The 13,194-nt window shown below is 32.9% G+C and overlaps 2 protein-coding genes across 4 annotated transcripts; one reads left to right on the forward strand and one right to left on the reverse strand.

The window, feature by feature from the left end:
- Positions 1–5,261: 5,261 nt before the first annotated feature.
- LOC121114305 (RNA helicase Mov10l1) lies at positions 5,262–9,645 on the forward strand. 3 transcript variants are annotated; one of them, XM_040708226.2, is made up of 6 exons: positions 5,262–5,647; positions 5,696–6,181; positions 6,252–6,389; positions 6,441–8,236; positions 8,299–9,066; positions 9,119–9,645. In XM_040708226.2, the coding sequence occupies exons 2-6, from the start codon at positions 5,815–5,817 to the stop codon at positions 9,407–9,409; spliced, it is 3,360 nt and encodes a 1,119-aa protein (XP_040564160.1). In that variant the 5' UTR covers positions 5,262–5,647; positions 5,696–5,814; the 3' UTR covers positions 9,410–9,645. The 3 variants fall into 3 exon arrangements, with proteins under 3 accessions (XP_040564160.1, XP_040564161.1, XP_071743037.1); XM_040708227.2 differs by having other exon boundaries at positions 5,507–5,647; positions 5,696–6,186; XM_071886936.1 differs by having other exon boundaries at positions 5,547–6,181.
- On the reverse strand, positions 9,526–11,752 carry LOC121114306 (uncharacterized). The gene is made up of 2 exons (XM_040708229.2): positions 10,609–11,752; positions 9,526–10,518 (listed from the first exon to the last, which is right to left on the reverse strand). The coding sequence occupies exons 1-2, from the start codon at positions 11,180–11,182 to the stop codon at positions 9,776–9,778; spliced, it is 1,317 nt and encodes a 438-aa protein (XP_040564163.1). The 5' UTR covers positions 11,183–11,752; the 3' UTR covers positions 9,526–9,775.
- Positions 11,753–13,194: the final 1,442 nt, after the last annotated feature.

The following is a 13,194-nucleotide window of genomic DNA, read 5'->3' on the forward strand; positions in this document are numbered from 1 at the left end:
ATACTTTAGCATCCAACGTATAACTAAAAGTATTTTTTTAATATGATGCAGTAGGCTTTAGCTCACACTTGTTGTTACATTGTTATTTCTTAGATCAAGTACTCACCTATTTTTTAGGATATTAAATGCACACTTAAAAATGATGCCTCTACAAACATACAAGCAAACTTAGTTTTATTAATATATATATCATTTTTGCGACTTTACAAACTAAAAGTGACAAGTTGATCTCTATGTTTTAGAACCCCAATTGTATCAAAATTAGCATATCAAAGTATTTTCAAGGCTATCAAATATTTCGCTATGTAATATACATAATATTATTAAAAGAAATCACCACAAAAAAATCAGTTTAATAAATCTAACATTATGTTAAGTTATAGTTGATGATGGTACCATCAAACACTAATTTGCAAGTGCGAGTAATGTCTATATAGACTAATATCAATTCAAATAACTAACAAATCAAATTTAATATAAATGAACTAGAATGATAAAGGCTACTTACTTCCATAAGTGGGAGAAAGTCGACCTATATTGCAAGTCTAAGTTGAGTTCAAAGTCTATGTTCTTAAAAAAATTATCGAGTTCTCTGATTTATTTAATTAAGTTTATAATTATTTATTTTCTGATTTGAATCTTAAGAATTTTTTTTAGTCCAAGTCAAAGTTGCGTCTCAATTCCTTCATTATTTTAGCAACTTGATTCCCACAGGACATCAAATTAGAGACTCCAGTTCACACTTCAGCCGTAAGGGTACCTTATTAATTAATACGTAAGTTCAGTGAACTCTTGCCAATATGAACATACATTATTCACAACTAAATTGTACCTTTACATTAAATACATTTGACTTCCTCATTTCCTTTGTGAGAATTATTACTAATAAAAATATGGAGTGAAGTTGTGCTAGAGTTCACAATATATGTATGTATGTTTAGATTAAGGACCCCTAATTTAATATGAATATGTACAAATTGGAATGTCATGCGAATCAAATTAATTTTATTAGGCTCATACTATGATACTTATCTTTAATTGTAATTATGAGTGACATACCTAGTTGATGGGAACAAAAAAATAAGATAAAATTCTTTATTACTTGAATACTTTATAAGCCTATGGCTATAAATATGTAGAGTGCTTTTAAAGAAACATTTTAAATCAATCTATCATTTTTTATTGCTTATATATATTATGCATAATCTTGAGCAATTTATCACCATAATCTACAAAATTCAAGGACTTATATATACTGCATGTTAAAAATGTCCAATGACCGTAATCCCTGTTAGTATTTGTATCGACCATAGAGATAAAAAACATTATTTTATCCTTATGATATCATTTTTCTACTGAAAAAGATGATCTGTTGCATCATGATAGCACTACAAATAATATATCCTTTGGCTTTTAGGACCCGCGGAGAAGGGGGTCATGACCCTCCTACTTATTTTAAATTTAAAGTTAATAACTGTTAAGTTATCATAAAGCGATACCACTAAAAATGTGTCTTTTTTAAAATTTCAGTTATTGGCCCTTCCATTTTCAAAAAAATGGTACGCGGAGCCTTGCTTTGCTTGTCATAAAATTGTTTTAATAGCTAATTATAAAAATGTTTAATTGCCATATTTTAATAATTTTTTCAATATAGAGAAATATATTTCAAATTATTTTTGATGAGAGGTTGGTATTGGGAGGGAGAATAGGTTTTGAATATAAAGGTCGGTAAGAATGAGTTAAGCTTCATAGAAGAATAAACATTAATGGTGACAAGGTATGCTAAAAACGGTGACTAATAAATTTTTGATTATTGGCAAATATTCAAGCGGAAGAAAACGTCGTCATTCTGATAGCTATGGAAATAAATATTGATGCTGAAGATTATAATTTATAATTAATCTAAAATAAAAATAACTACTGTGGACAATGACACTATTAATGTTCAATTTAATAAGGATCACTTATAAGGTATATCCATTCCCATCGGATGTAAATTCAGCAAAAGTTAAATATGATAGTTAATTATTATGTGTCATGATTAATATCAGGAAAAGTTTATGTTTTGACGAATAAACAGGAATGATTAAAGGGTTTGGCAACCCTGCCTTATTAAATAATTTGAAATTCCCGCCTAATAATTTATAATACTAGGAGCTTGATATCAAGAGTATTAAATTAAAAATTTCTATTGGAAAGTGTTGGGCATTGTGAATATCCGATCGGCTATCTGTTGTATCAAGTTCAATGCTCCCCTCCACTATTGTGAATATATTCCGGCGGCGTCCACTCGCAGATCCCCCTTCCGGCTCTATTGGAGCATTTGAGGTCCTTCCTTTGGAGGTTGCATACTTAGTGTTCGAATGGATCCCCTTGGAACAACTAGGGAATTTAGGACTGACCTCCGAGCGAATGCGGATCCTCCTTTCCAACTGGACCCTGAGCCCGAATTGCCTCCGAAGAGCCTCTGAAACAAGTGCGTCGCTTTGCTCCTTCAGCATTTTGTGCAAGAGAGTCACGTCACTCCTCAACACGAGAGAAAGGATCAAGTTCATGATTAGCCGATTCCACAAGAGTCTCATGCTTCGCTCCTGTGAGATGAAGGACATAATTCCTCCACTCCCTCCTCGACAAATCAATCACGATCACTTGGTGGACTACTTTATTCACTTTGGACTCATGCTCGCCAAGTTCATCGGCGGATGGGACGAGAGCGAGTACAACTCCCTCTTCCAGGCACTTGACAAAATGTTCTTCATTTCCTCACGGTTGGATAAGTACATGACGTACATCGCTTCCTCCGCCACTTCCTATGCCAGGAATATCTTTCGCCGGGACGGCTGTGTCAAAAAGGATCTCCAAAACACAGAGAAACAATTACGGCTCATCACTCGGAGTTTGTGGTGGGACATGTCCGACTCGGAATACACTTTCCGTTCAGATTGGTTATTGGCAAACATCCTGTATTTCATTGGCTCCTCACCAACCAAACAGGGCATCATCATTTACTTAATGTTTGGACCCACTTTGTCCCATTGGCCGGAGGAGGAGACTCCTTCTCAAGTAGACGGAAACAATAATGACCCAAGCTTCTATAAGCGAATGCTTAGGAACGATCTATTTACCAATATCAATTGGGATTTCATGATCAATCATACTCCAACTGACTTTCAAGAAGGGAAAAAAGTGTTTAATAGAATTGCACAATGTGTTTGCCATCTCTCACAATCCTCTCGGCTATGGAGAAAAACTTCATTAATTCAAGTATTGGATATACTTTTTCAATTTCCTGGTGAATGGATGAGGGATAACATATCCGGATTTCTTCTATTCTGTAATGAAAAAGTGATTTTACACTATATTTATAATAAATTGGACAGGGCAGCTAGTCAAGACATAGATTTAGAAATCCCAGCTAAATTATTGGTAGATGTCATGATAGTATCATACAAATTTGATAATCAAATCACACATGGAAAAGGAATTGGGAGTGTCATTGACAGGATCTTAAGTTATATAAATCATAGTTTGAGGAGTGAGTTTTTTGACTGTATATGGGATTTGCTACTCAAGGAAATAGAAGAGTCAGTGGAGAATATTCCCATTGATGAGGTGATAATTGGGTTTGGGAGGTTCATTTCAAAAAGAAGTATTTATGGCTTATCTAAGAGGAAACTTGACTTCTCTGAAGATAATGACCCCAAAAGTAAAAAGAGATGTAATGCTGGGGAAACTGTAAGGGCTCATCGTACTCATGAAAATGAAGAATGACTACAAATAAGGATCATTCAATTACTCTACGTTTAAATTTGATTCATGATCAGAAAATTAATTTTGTGTTATTGTTATATTTGTCCATATGTTAAATACTGTTGTAACTGTTGATTAATTAATTAAGTTTATTTATGTAGAAAACACTTTTATCATAACTTATGTTGTTGACTTTATCATATTAAAAGTTTTTAATAATACATCTTATTTCATATTCAACAAAAATGAATCTATTCTTAACTATTTAAATCATATAAAGGAACACATGTTCTTTTTAACGGACACATAAATTACACCGATTACAGAAATCTCAAAAGTATAGGATCTATGATGTATTTATAAACTACTCATTCAAAACAAATGTTCTTATTAAACGATGAACGAAGAGAACCTCCAATAATTATACTATCAAAGTTCAGGCGGGTTACTAAATCTATCGTGCGTGTATCATTGTTTTTCTAAGTGGGACATACATCACACACATAAATTATTCTTATACTATGTAGGATTTATATGGTATTTTTATTTACATAACATATATAAATTATATATTCTGAGAGAAACTCTTCTCCAGATTATCATTTATATGTAGTCCAGATAAATTGGAAAAATCTTCAAGGGCTGATAACAAACTAACTAGATGGGTAGAACTATAATATTTTATTATTTGAAAGCTACATTTAATGGCACTTTTAATTTACATTCTCTGAATGAATAAAGTAGCCCAAGGAAGTATACCTTCCAAGAAGGCCAAAAAAGTCAACTTTTAGAGCCCAGATTTTTGCCTTCTAACAGCCTGGACCAGAACCCAGCGTCAAGCATGAGGCCTATACCAAGTATCATTCGTCTGTGAAGGCCTGAAGAAGTCCTTACCCGTACAATGACAACTGGATTCCCACAAGGTCGCCCTGGCCTACAAAAGCTTCTAGAGCCAGGCCGGGATAGGTTATCAAGAGAGGTGGATCTCATTATGAATAATTGAATTTCATCAAATATAGCTTTCAAATAATAAAAAAAATATACATAAATATAAAATTTTGTTCGTTATAACCCTTTAAATATTTTTTGCAATTTATTTGGACCCCCCTGCACAAATATATATTTAGACGTGTACACGTAAAATAGATGTAAGATGTGGTAAACCGCCTTTAGGGGGTATTATTGACTGATAGTGATCAATTAACGGACTTCTACCCAACTAGTTGAACTAATACATTGTTTATATATATATATATGTATATTATATGGAGTAATTCCAAAGTTTTTTTTTACACTCACGATGATTTAGAGAATCAATTACTCGTAAATATGCGTGATTTTAATAGATTAGAATGAATAATGTTTTTACTATATAATGCGTAATGAGATTTATAAATTTTAACTTGTACAATCTGCAAATACAAGTTACAACATGTAAAGAAAATATAACTTTTACACAACAGACATTATTTAGGGTAATCGTAAAAGGGGCGCTTATTATTAAAAAATGCACGTGCGCTTGGACTTCTCCGCATCTTTGTTTGTCATTTATATAACATAAATTTTATTTAAGTAAATAATATGGTACTTTAATTAAATAAATGCTATGTTAAGACTCAAGATAAAATATAAAAACCTAAAAGTTTGAATAAAATAAATTGGAGAGTTTATATATTGACGACCAAGACAATTATCTATATTTTTTCTACGTGAAATGTTTATTTTCTATGAATGTATTAATTTTGCTTAACGTAGAGATTAATCTTACATAATGTTGCAAATGTATATAATTCAACAGTTTTTTGTAATCTTTTTAGATGAGCGTCTATATTTATCTACTAAATTTCGATGCAAGGATGTAGTTTCATGTCTGGATACGCATTTTTAGACACCCTTGGTAATATTTTTATTCAGAAGGTACCGATTTTTATAGTATAATTTATAGTAAGAGAATAAAGAGCTCGCCAGTCAGACTCTTGGCTATATGAATTTCTATGATACTCACAAACAAGAGAGCATAAAAATACAAGAGAGGTTTCGTTACACGTCAACAAAGAGGGGGAAATGGAAAATATGTGGGATTGGGTCTCTTCCTTCTGGAACAAAGCAACTCCTCTGGATGAAAGTTACATTTTACCTCCGGGAGAGCTAGAATCCATCGATGGAAAGGGTAAAATTACCCAAATGGGCCCGGAGTATGGACTCATTGATGGGAAGTTCAGTATGGATTTGTCAGATATTGGCATGAATTCCCTTAAAGTCGGGGACATTGTAAATTACTCTGCCTCGCGTCCTGCTCCAAATCGAGAATGGGTCATTTCTTCTGTTTCGAGTATTGATAATCGTAGAGTCAGAACGGGGATTCGTCTTTATAATGGAAAAGCAAAGATTCATGACGAACAACTCTTAGTCTCTGTCATTTCTCATTCTAGTAAAGTGCTTACAAAATTTATATTATATATAAAGAAATAAACGAATTCTACTTTATTTATTTATTCTAGGTTTGAATTCATTCAAACCGGATGATTTGATTTCTGTAGAGTTTGGTCCTGAGGATGAAATCATTAATATTGAGCCACTGCGTAGTCGCAGTAAGCGTGTCGGAGTCGTTACAGCATACAACCAAGATTTGATGAAAGGTGCTAGTCTATAACTTCTCAATAACTAATCCATTTTTTGTTGTTTTATAGGTAAAATCGATGAACAAGTATATTTTTCTGGGGAAGTCACTCTTATAAAGGGTTACTCACTTTTTCAAGTTGGTGACTATGTTGAGTATGAAGCCATTGAGAGAAAAGGTATTCTTCCTTGGAGAGCAACTCAGATGGTCTTAACCTTACCTCAAACCCACAAGTCAATCAAGAAATCCAAGGGCCCCAACAACTCTCATACAAAGGAACTTTTTAAATCTAAAAAAGGAGTGTCCCTATCTGGGGAATCCTTTGATTTTGGTGATGTTCACTTTGAAGAAACTTCATCAAAGTCAATTGATATACAAAACAACAGTTTACGAGATATAAGTGTGACTAAAGTTACGATCTCCGGGCGCATTGGATCTGCTCAATTTTCAACTGATTTTAAAGCACCTCAAACCATATGCAAATCTACTTTATTGTCTCTAAATATAAATTGCTCTGCAGTCAATATTGGCAAAATCAAAGTACTAATCATAGTAGAATTAGAAGATAAAAATGAGATTTTCACTTTGGGCGCTCATCTTTTGTCAAATGTCTTGCCTCCTAGTCAATCTCTTAACGAATCCATTAAAAAGTGTCAGTTAAAGTCATTTAAAAGTTTATCCGTTTTGCCAGGTCGACGATTACAGAGGAAAGATTGTGGGTTAAACAAATCATGGTTTTATAAGTTAAAAAGTTATCCTATACCTGAAACTTTAAAAATTGAACCCATTAAAGTGAGAAAATATCTTAAGAAGGGAACTCCGGTAGGATTGAACGACTTCCTCATGAAATTTCGAACATTGCTCTTCATTGAAGAAATTTCGGATTTTGAGAATATGGAAAAAACAGCTTTAACAGGAATACGAATGCATCTTGTTGGAGAGTATTTAGAAATGAATATTGGCGAAGACTTATCCTTATTTCCCTCTCTTTACGAAGGAGATGAAGTTAAAGTCTCTCCAGATAACGACGAGTATGATTATCAAGGCTTTATTCATTGTATCAAGGGGTCCATTGTATATCTACAATTCGATCCTTCTTTTCACAAATCATACTCTGGTGCTCCTTGCTCTGTCAAATTCATCAAGTCTCGAACTCCTTATAGGATAATGCATCGTTCTGTCGAAATTGCTGAAGAATATTTAGGTCCTGAAATACTTTTCCCATCAGAAATCAGACTTAGGAAACCTTTAATTCATGTCTCCGAGGACGTAAAGATATTTAAGAGAGAACCTACTCCTATTCTTAATAAAAAACAACAAATTTATCCTAAAAAAATATCTGTTGCTGATAAATTGGGTAGTTCCTTCAAATCATTGGAATCTGATAATTTTGTCGTCCCAATTTATAGCTTAAATCTTCAGCAGAGATTGAGCATAAAAGGAAAAGCTAAATCACCAAGCAAATTACCTCATCACTTTTCTCCTAATACCAAGAGTAAAGAGAAGAATGGCGAAAAAAAAGTTCCAGCATATGTTCCAAATGTGGTTCCCTTTAAAAAGGGTAACAGTTGCATTGAATGGACACAGCCGTACTTAAATCCTGAACAAAAACAAGCAGTACGTTCTATTCTAAAAGGAGAAGCAAGGCCAATTCCCTATATTATATTTGGCCCTCCTGGTACTGGTAAAACTGTCACTCTTCTTGAAACTATTCTACAAACATTTATACTTAGAAAAGACTCACGAATTTTAGTTACAGCACCCTCCAATGCTGCTTGTGATTTGCTTCTTAATTTATTAGCGGCCTCGAAAAAAGTTAAGCCTGGGGATGTTGTTCGAATTCTTGGTGCACGTAGAAAGTTTGAGGTATTAAGCATTCCTTTCTAAAAAAAATTACGTATATTTTTAATTGATTTTTACTCTTTCAGAACATTCCGGAGTATTTGATCCCTTATTATTTTTCTATTAAAAATGAAAAAGAAACAGTGGAAGGGGTTTTAAAGTCTCGGATAGTTGTAACTACTTGCACTAGTTCCAGTTTCTTTTCACGCATAAAGGATTTTCGTCGGTTTACACATGTGTTTGTGGATGAAGCAGGATTTGTACTGGAACCAGATATCTTGACTCCACTCAACTTTGTGGATATTGAAGAAGGACAGATTGTACTCGCTGGTGACGAAAAACAGTTATCCCCAGTTCTTTCAAGTTCATTAGCTAAAGAATTTGGTCTGGCTTATTCTTTGATTGAAAGGCTATGTTCCTTCAATCCCCTCTACGCACCTGATCCTAATAAATTTGTGACACGTTTTTCTGACTCATATGATTCTCTACTTATAACTAAGCTGGTTCGCAACTATAGAAACCATCCTGCTATTCTTAAGTTGCCTTCGAAATTATTTTACCATGATGAGCTTATTCCCTCCGTATCCAATAATCAGTCTTTTAAAGGATATGATATCTTACTTAACGAAGATTTTCCAATAGTATTTCACGCTCTTGACGGAGAACAACGGCGAGACGAGGATTCCCCTTCGTGGTATAACTATCAAGAAGCCTTCCAAATTGTTTTATACTTAAGGAAACTATATTCTATTCCTCGGATATCAGAAGATCAAGTTGGCATTATAACACCCTATCGAAAACAAGTTGATTGTATCAAGAGTTATATTCAGTCTTTTGACCTCCCCATACCAAAAGTAAGGTCTATCATCTCTATACGCAGTGATTCAGTTTTATCCTTTATTCTAGGTTGGATCTGTTGAGGAATTCCAGGGTCAAGAACGGTTAATTATTCTACTTAGCACGGTCCGTTCCTCTACCTTGGATACACCTGCATCCACTAAACATGTTCTCGGTTTTGTTGGCGACGAAAAAAGGTTCAATGTGGCGCTTACTCGTGCAAAAGATTTGCTCATCATTGTTGGAAATCCTAAAGTTTTAATACAAGACTCAGTATGGAAAGAATTTATTGAATATTGTGATAGAAATCATGTTATTGATGGTTGTGAATTTACTTTTAAAGAAGAACAAGAATCATGAATATTCATGTTGGCAAACGATTCGTATGTAAGATTACATATATTTTTTTTGGTTAGTGATCGAGTCTCGCATTGCAATACATGAAATAAGAAAGTATTTAATTTGTGATACGTACATTTATGACAATTAATAATAATATATTATACGAATATATGAGCTATTTTATATTATGTCGTTTTTGAATTAATTCGTTTAATTTAGATGATTATGTGCTAAATATACTATTAAGAAGGAAATATTTTGTTTAAATAATGGGAAACAATACATATATTAATATGGGTAAAGAAATTCTTAGAAAGAGGGATTTCAAACAAGTATAATTCATTCATATCCTGAACCGATTTGACAAAATATATTTATATCGATCTAAACTCTTTTAGAATACTCTGCAAGCATTCCTTTGACTCGAGCAAGAATTTTCTCTTCTTTTAGAGGGATCCAAACCAGTCTTAAAATTGGATCCCTTCGTACTACTTGAGATTGCCCTACTGACTTTAAATACTCCATTGGGATAATAGGCCGAACCATCGTGTTTTTACATCCATTCTCCGTATACCTCGCCCTTGTTAGTGTATATATGTAATGATTTAAGAGCGGAGATGTGGGTACAAGGGAATCTGCCTCCTCATTTTCACAGCCATGAAAATTTTGTAGAAGCTGCGGTGTCAGAATAGGCATTATATAGTCTGCCTCATTCGCCCATTTCATACAGCAAGCCTCTGGATTCATGAGAACCTCATACCAAAGCGTAACTTCATTCAATCTAAAAATTTCGAGATGAACTCCTTTGTGTTGGAAGTCTTGGAGAAGACACTGGAGTCTTGATCCGTAGTTAATACCATCTCCAGCAAAGAGAAGGAGGATGTTACAGCGTTTCTTTTCTTCCGTTAGAGGTTTATTCCATGCTCTTGAATAGGTGGAACTAATAGGCCTTGTAGAATCATTGAATTCAGAGGTGAAAACCTTCTCGTATTCGATCCTTTCAGGTGCGTCTTGACATAATTTATAGTTTTTAAGACCATTGGAATATTGTTGAAATATGTAGCAAGGATCTTCGGGAGGTAGTACGCGTGAGATCCCTTTGAGAATGGAGAAGCATGGACTATTTTCTAAAATAATGATGAATTTGTATAATAAAAGTAAACGTCCTCATCTCTAATAAATATACAAATTGAAAAAATATTCATTAAATTTTATACCTTTCTCTAATCCTTTAGAATTGCTGTGTGCATCAATGAAGCCATATATTTTAGGTTTGAGGGTTTCAAGGATTTGAAGACATTCCAGTGAGAGAAGGGCAGATAGAACGTCCCCAAGTGTACCTCCATCCATTGTATATATCTCCAATATAGCTCGTGTGAGCCCTTCTCTGGGCCTCACACAAACCTCCACCCATCGAATCTTTAAATCATCAACCTCGAGAACTCCAGCGAGATCTTTCCACCCTGGCAATATTTCTGCATAGTTTTCATTGATATCAATCCTGAGGCAAAGTTCTTCAAAGAGAACACGACCCTCAGGATGGAGACCCAAAACATTACTTAGCTTTATTTCATTAGTTTGATGGCAAAGAGATTCATACTCATTTTGGCGAGTTTCACGAAGCAACTCACCTCGCTTCTGTACTTCTTCAAGGTCCTTTGCCCAATCATCAAAAGCTGGACCATTGCTCAATGGAGTCTCTTCAGCTTTTATGGTCTCAAGAAGACGCGTTTTAATTGCCTCTTCATCATCTAATACTAAGAGTCTTTTCGAACTTTGAACAATCGGCATTGGTGTTTATGTTTATTAACAATTAATTAGCAATCGGGCCATCTGAGTTAAATACATTTGTTTATAATTGACAAGGAACTTTGTTTTTTTATTACGTTTCATGAATTATGTCGTCATAGTTATTCCATAATTATTATTTATTATTTATTAACTTATTATTTTTAAAGGGAACACTCAAATGAATATAGAACGCTCTCTTTTTTGTGCTTGACGCAAGTGCAAAAGTATTTTTCATATTCATCAAGATAACTAGAGACAAGGTAGGTCAGCGACGCTATTTTGATGAAATTTTTATTGATACAGACGCCCAATTCTGTGACGTCAAATATATAAAATATCTAAATCTTATAAACGGTATCAGGAAAAAATGGCAGTGGAAAAAATGGCAGCAGGAAAAAAAGGAAAAGAGTCTAAGTGGAAAAAATGGCAAGATTTTTTTAAAACTGAGTCTGATGCAATACCTATCACCAATAAGCTTAACAAGATAAAAGAAAAATAAATTAATACGATAGGTAGGTTACAAAAAATCAAAAATATCTGAATTAAGCAGTTTAAATAGGTTCCTGCGATGTATATTGAGTGTATAATATTTTTGAAACCAATATGACTTCTATTTGTTGGATAGGCGGTGAGTTATTGTATTTTTTCTAAGCCGAAAATTGGATTTTCTTCTCATACCTCCTCAGAAAATGACGTCACTTTTTCTTTTGAATTTTATGTTTATATAGGTAGATGCCATATCCTATTATCACCCCCATCTGTGTACATTTATTTTAATATTGATATCCCAACAAAACCTTTCATTTTTTTAAGGATGGAAATTCAAATTAATAATAATAAATATATGATCTGATTTAACATAAATATATAAAAACAGTAATAGCAGTTTTAAATTATAGTTACAAAAATATATTGAATATCATAAATCGTTGGTGCATTACCAAAATTTTGCTAAATTACCTTTTTTAAAATGATATATTACCACCTAGCTATTGTAATTAAGTGGTAGTTTCTTTACCAATTTAATATTTTGTCATATTTAAAGTCAAATTAATTTTTGAAATATAAAATTGTGCTAAATTTATAAAATGTGTTAAATAGTCAAGTTTTTATATTTACTGAAATATATTATAACTAATATTATGTTAAATTATTCCAAAATTATATTAATGGTCAACTAGATTTACTACATACTTTGATATTATGAAGTCTTTCCAGCCCCTAAACTCTCTGTTGGAAAAACATATAAACGAATTTTATACAATCAGTTGCTTTAAATATTTAAATAAACAAAGAAATCACGTAAAAATATTTAACTTTTACACCCATGACTCTATTTCACCGCGTGTAATTAAGGATTTCTCCGAAAATCCCTTGAGATATTTATTATAACATCATGACATACTCATTCAAAAATGGTCTTTAAGTTAATCATGTAAAGTAACCCATTAAAATTCATTATTTTATCAATTTATTGTACTGGGATTATATATAAATCTTTATTGAAGATTAATCATACTGGGGGGGCATAGTTATAAATAATACTTCTTAGTGTTAATTTTAATAGAAAAACATTAAAATTATGAAGTTTTAGTGGAGATAAGCGTTACACTGTATAACTTATGAATAAAGGGGGAACAATTATGCATTATAAAAATAAAATAATTGTTCATTTCGACTATGAATCTGCCTTTTTCTTTCTTAAAATGTTAATTATAACACAGATGGTGTTGCACGATTATAGCATGTGTCCCTCCAGAAATTTATATAACTCATTGGATAGATCATGGAGTACTTTATATAAAGTATTCCTTGGATAGTCAAATTTGTCTTTCATAGCATTGTAAAGGACAAAAAAGTTTATTTGTAGACATAGAAAAATGTATTCTCTATGTCTCGTAGTCCACTAGATATATGTGTTATTAACCCTTTCTTTCCCAAACTAATTTGTGATTGAAAAGAAAAATATTTAAAAGCGAAATCTTATTTGAATGGCATCATATACCACAAAT

This window comes from Lepeophtheirus salmonis, chromosome 3 (assembly GCF_016086655.4).
Source record: "Lepeophtheirus salmonis chromosome 3, UVic_Lsal_1.4, whole genome shotgun sequence".
Classification (NCBI taxonomy): domain Eukaryota; kingdom Metazoa; phylum Arthropoda; class Copepoda; order Siphonostomatoida; family Caligidae; genus Lepeophtheirus; species Lepeophtheirus salmonis.

What these genes read in the sequence shown, in the direction of transcription:
- LOC121114305 (XM_040708226.2), top strand. Translation starts at nt 5,815, where the DNA reads ATGGAAAATATGTGGGATTGGGTCTCTTCCTTCTGGAACAAAGCAACT. An exon ending in CTCTGTCATTTCTCATTCTA is followed by an intron (nt 6,182 to 6,251) that starts GTAAAGTGCTTA and finishes TATTTATTCTAG; the next exon opens with GTTTGAATTCATTCAAACCG. An exon ending in GTGCACGTAGAAAGTTTGAG is followed by an intron (nt 8,237 to 8,298) that starts GTATTAAGCATT and finishes TTACTCTTTCAG; the next exon opens with AACATTCCGGAGTATTTGAT.
- LOC121114306 (XM_040708229.2), bottom strand. Translation starts at nt 11,182, where the DNA reads ATGCCGATTGTTCAAAGTTCGAAAAGACTCTTAGTATTAGATGATGAA. An exon ending in TTCTAAAGGATTAGAGAAAG is followed by an intron (nt 10,519 to 10,608) that starts GTATAAAATTTA and finishes TCATTATTTTAG; the next exon opens with AAAATAGTCCATGCTTCTCC.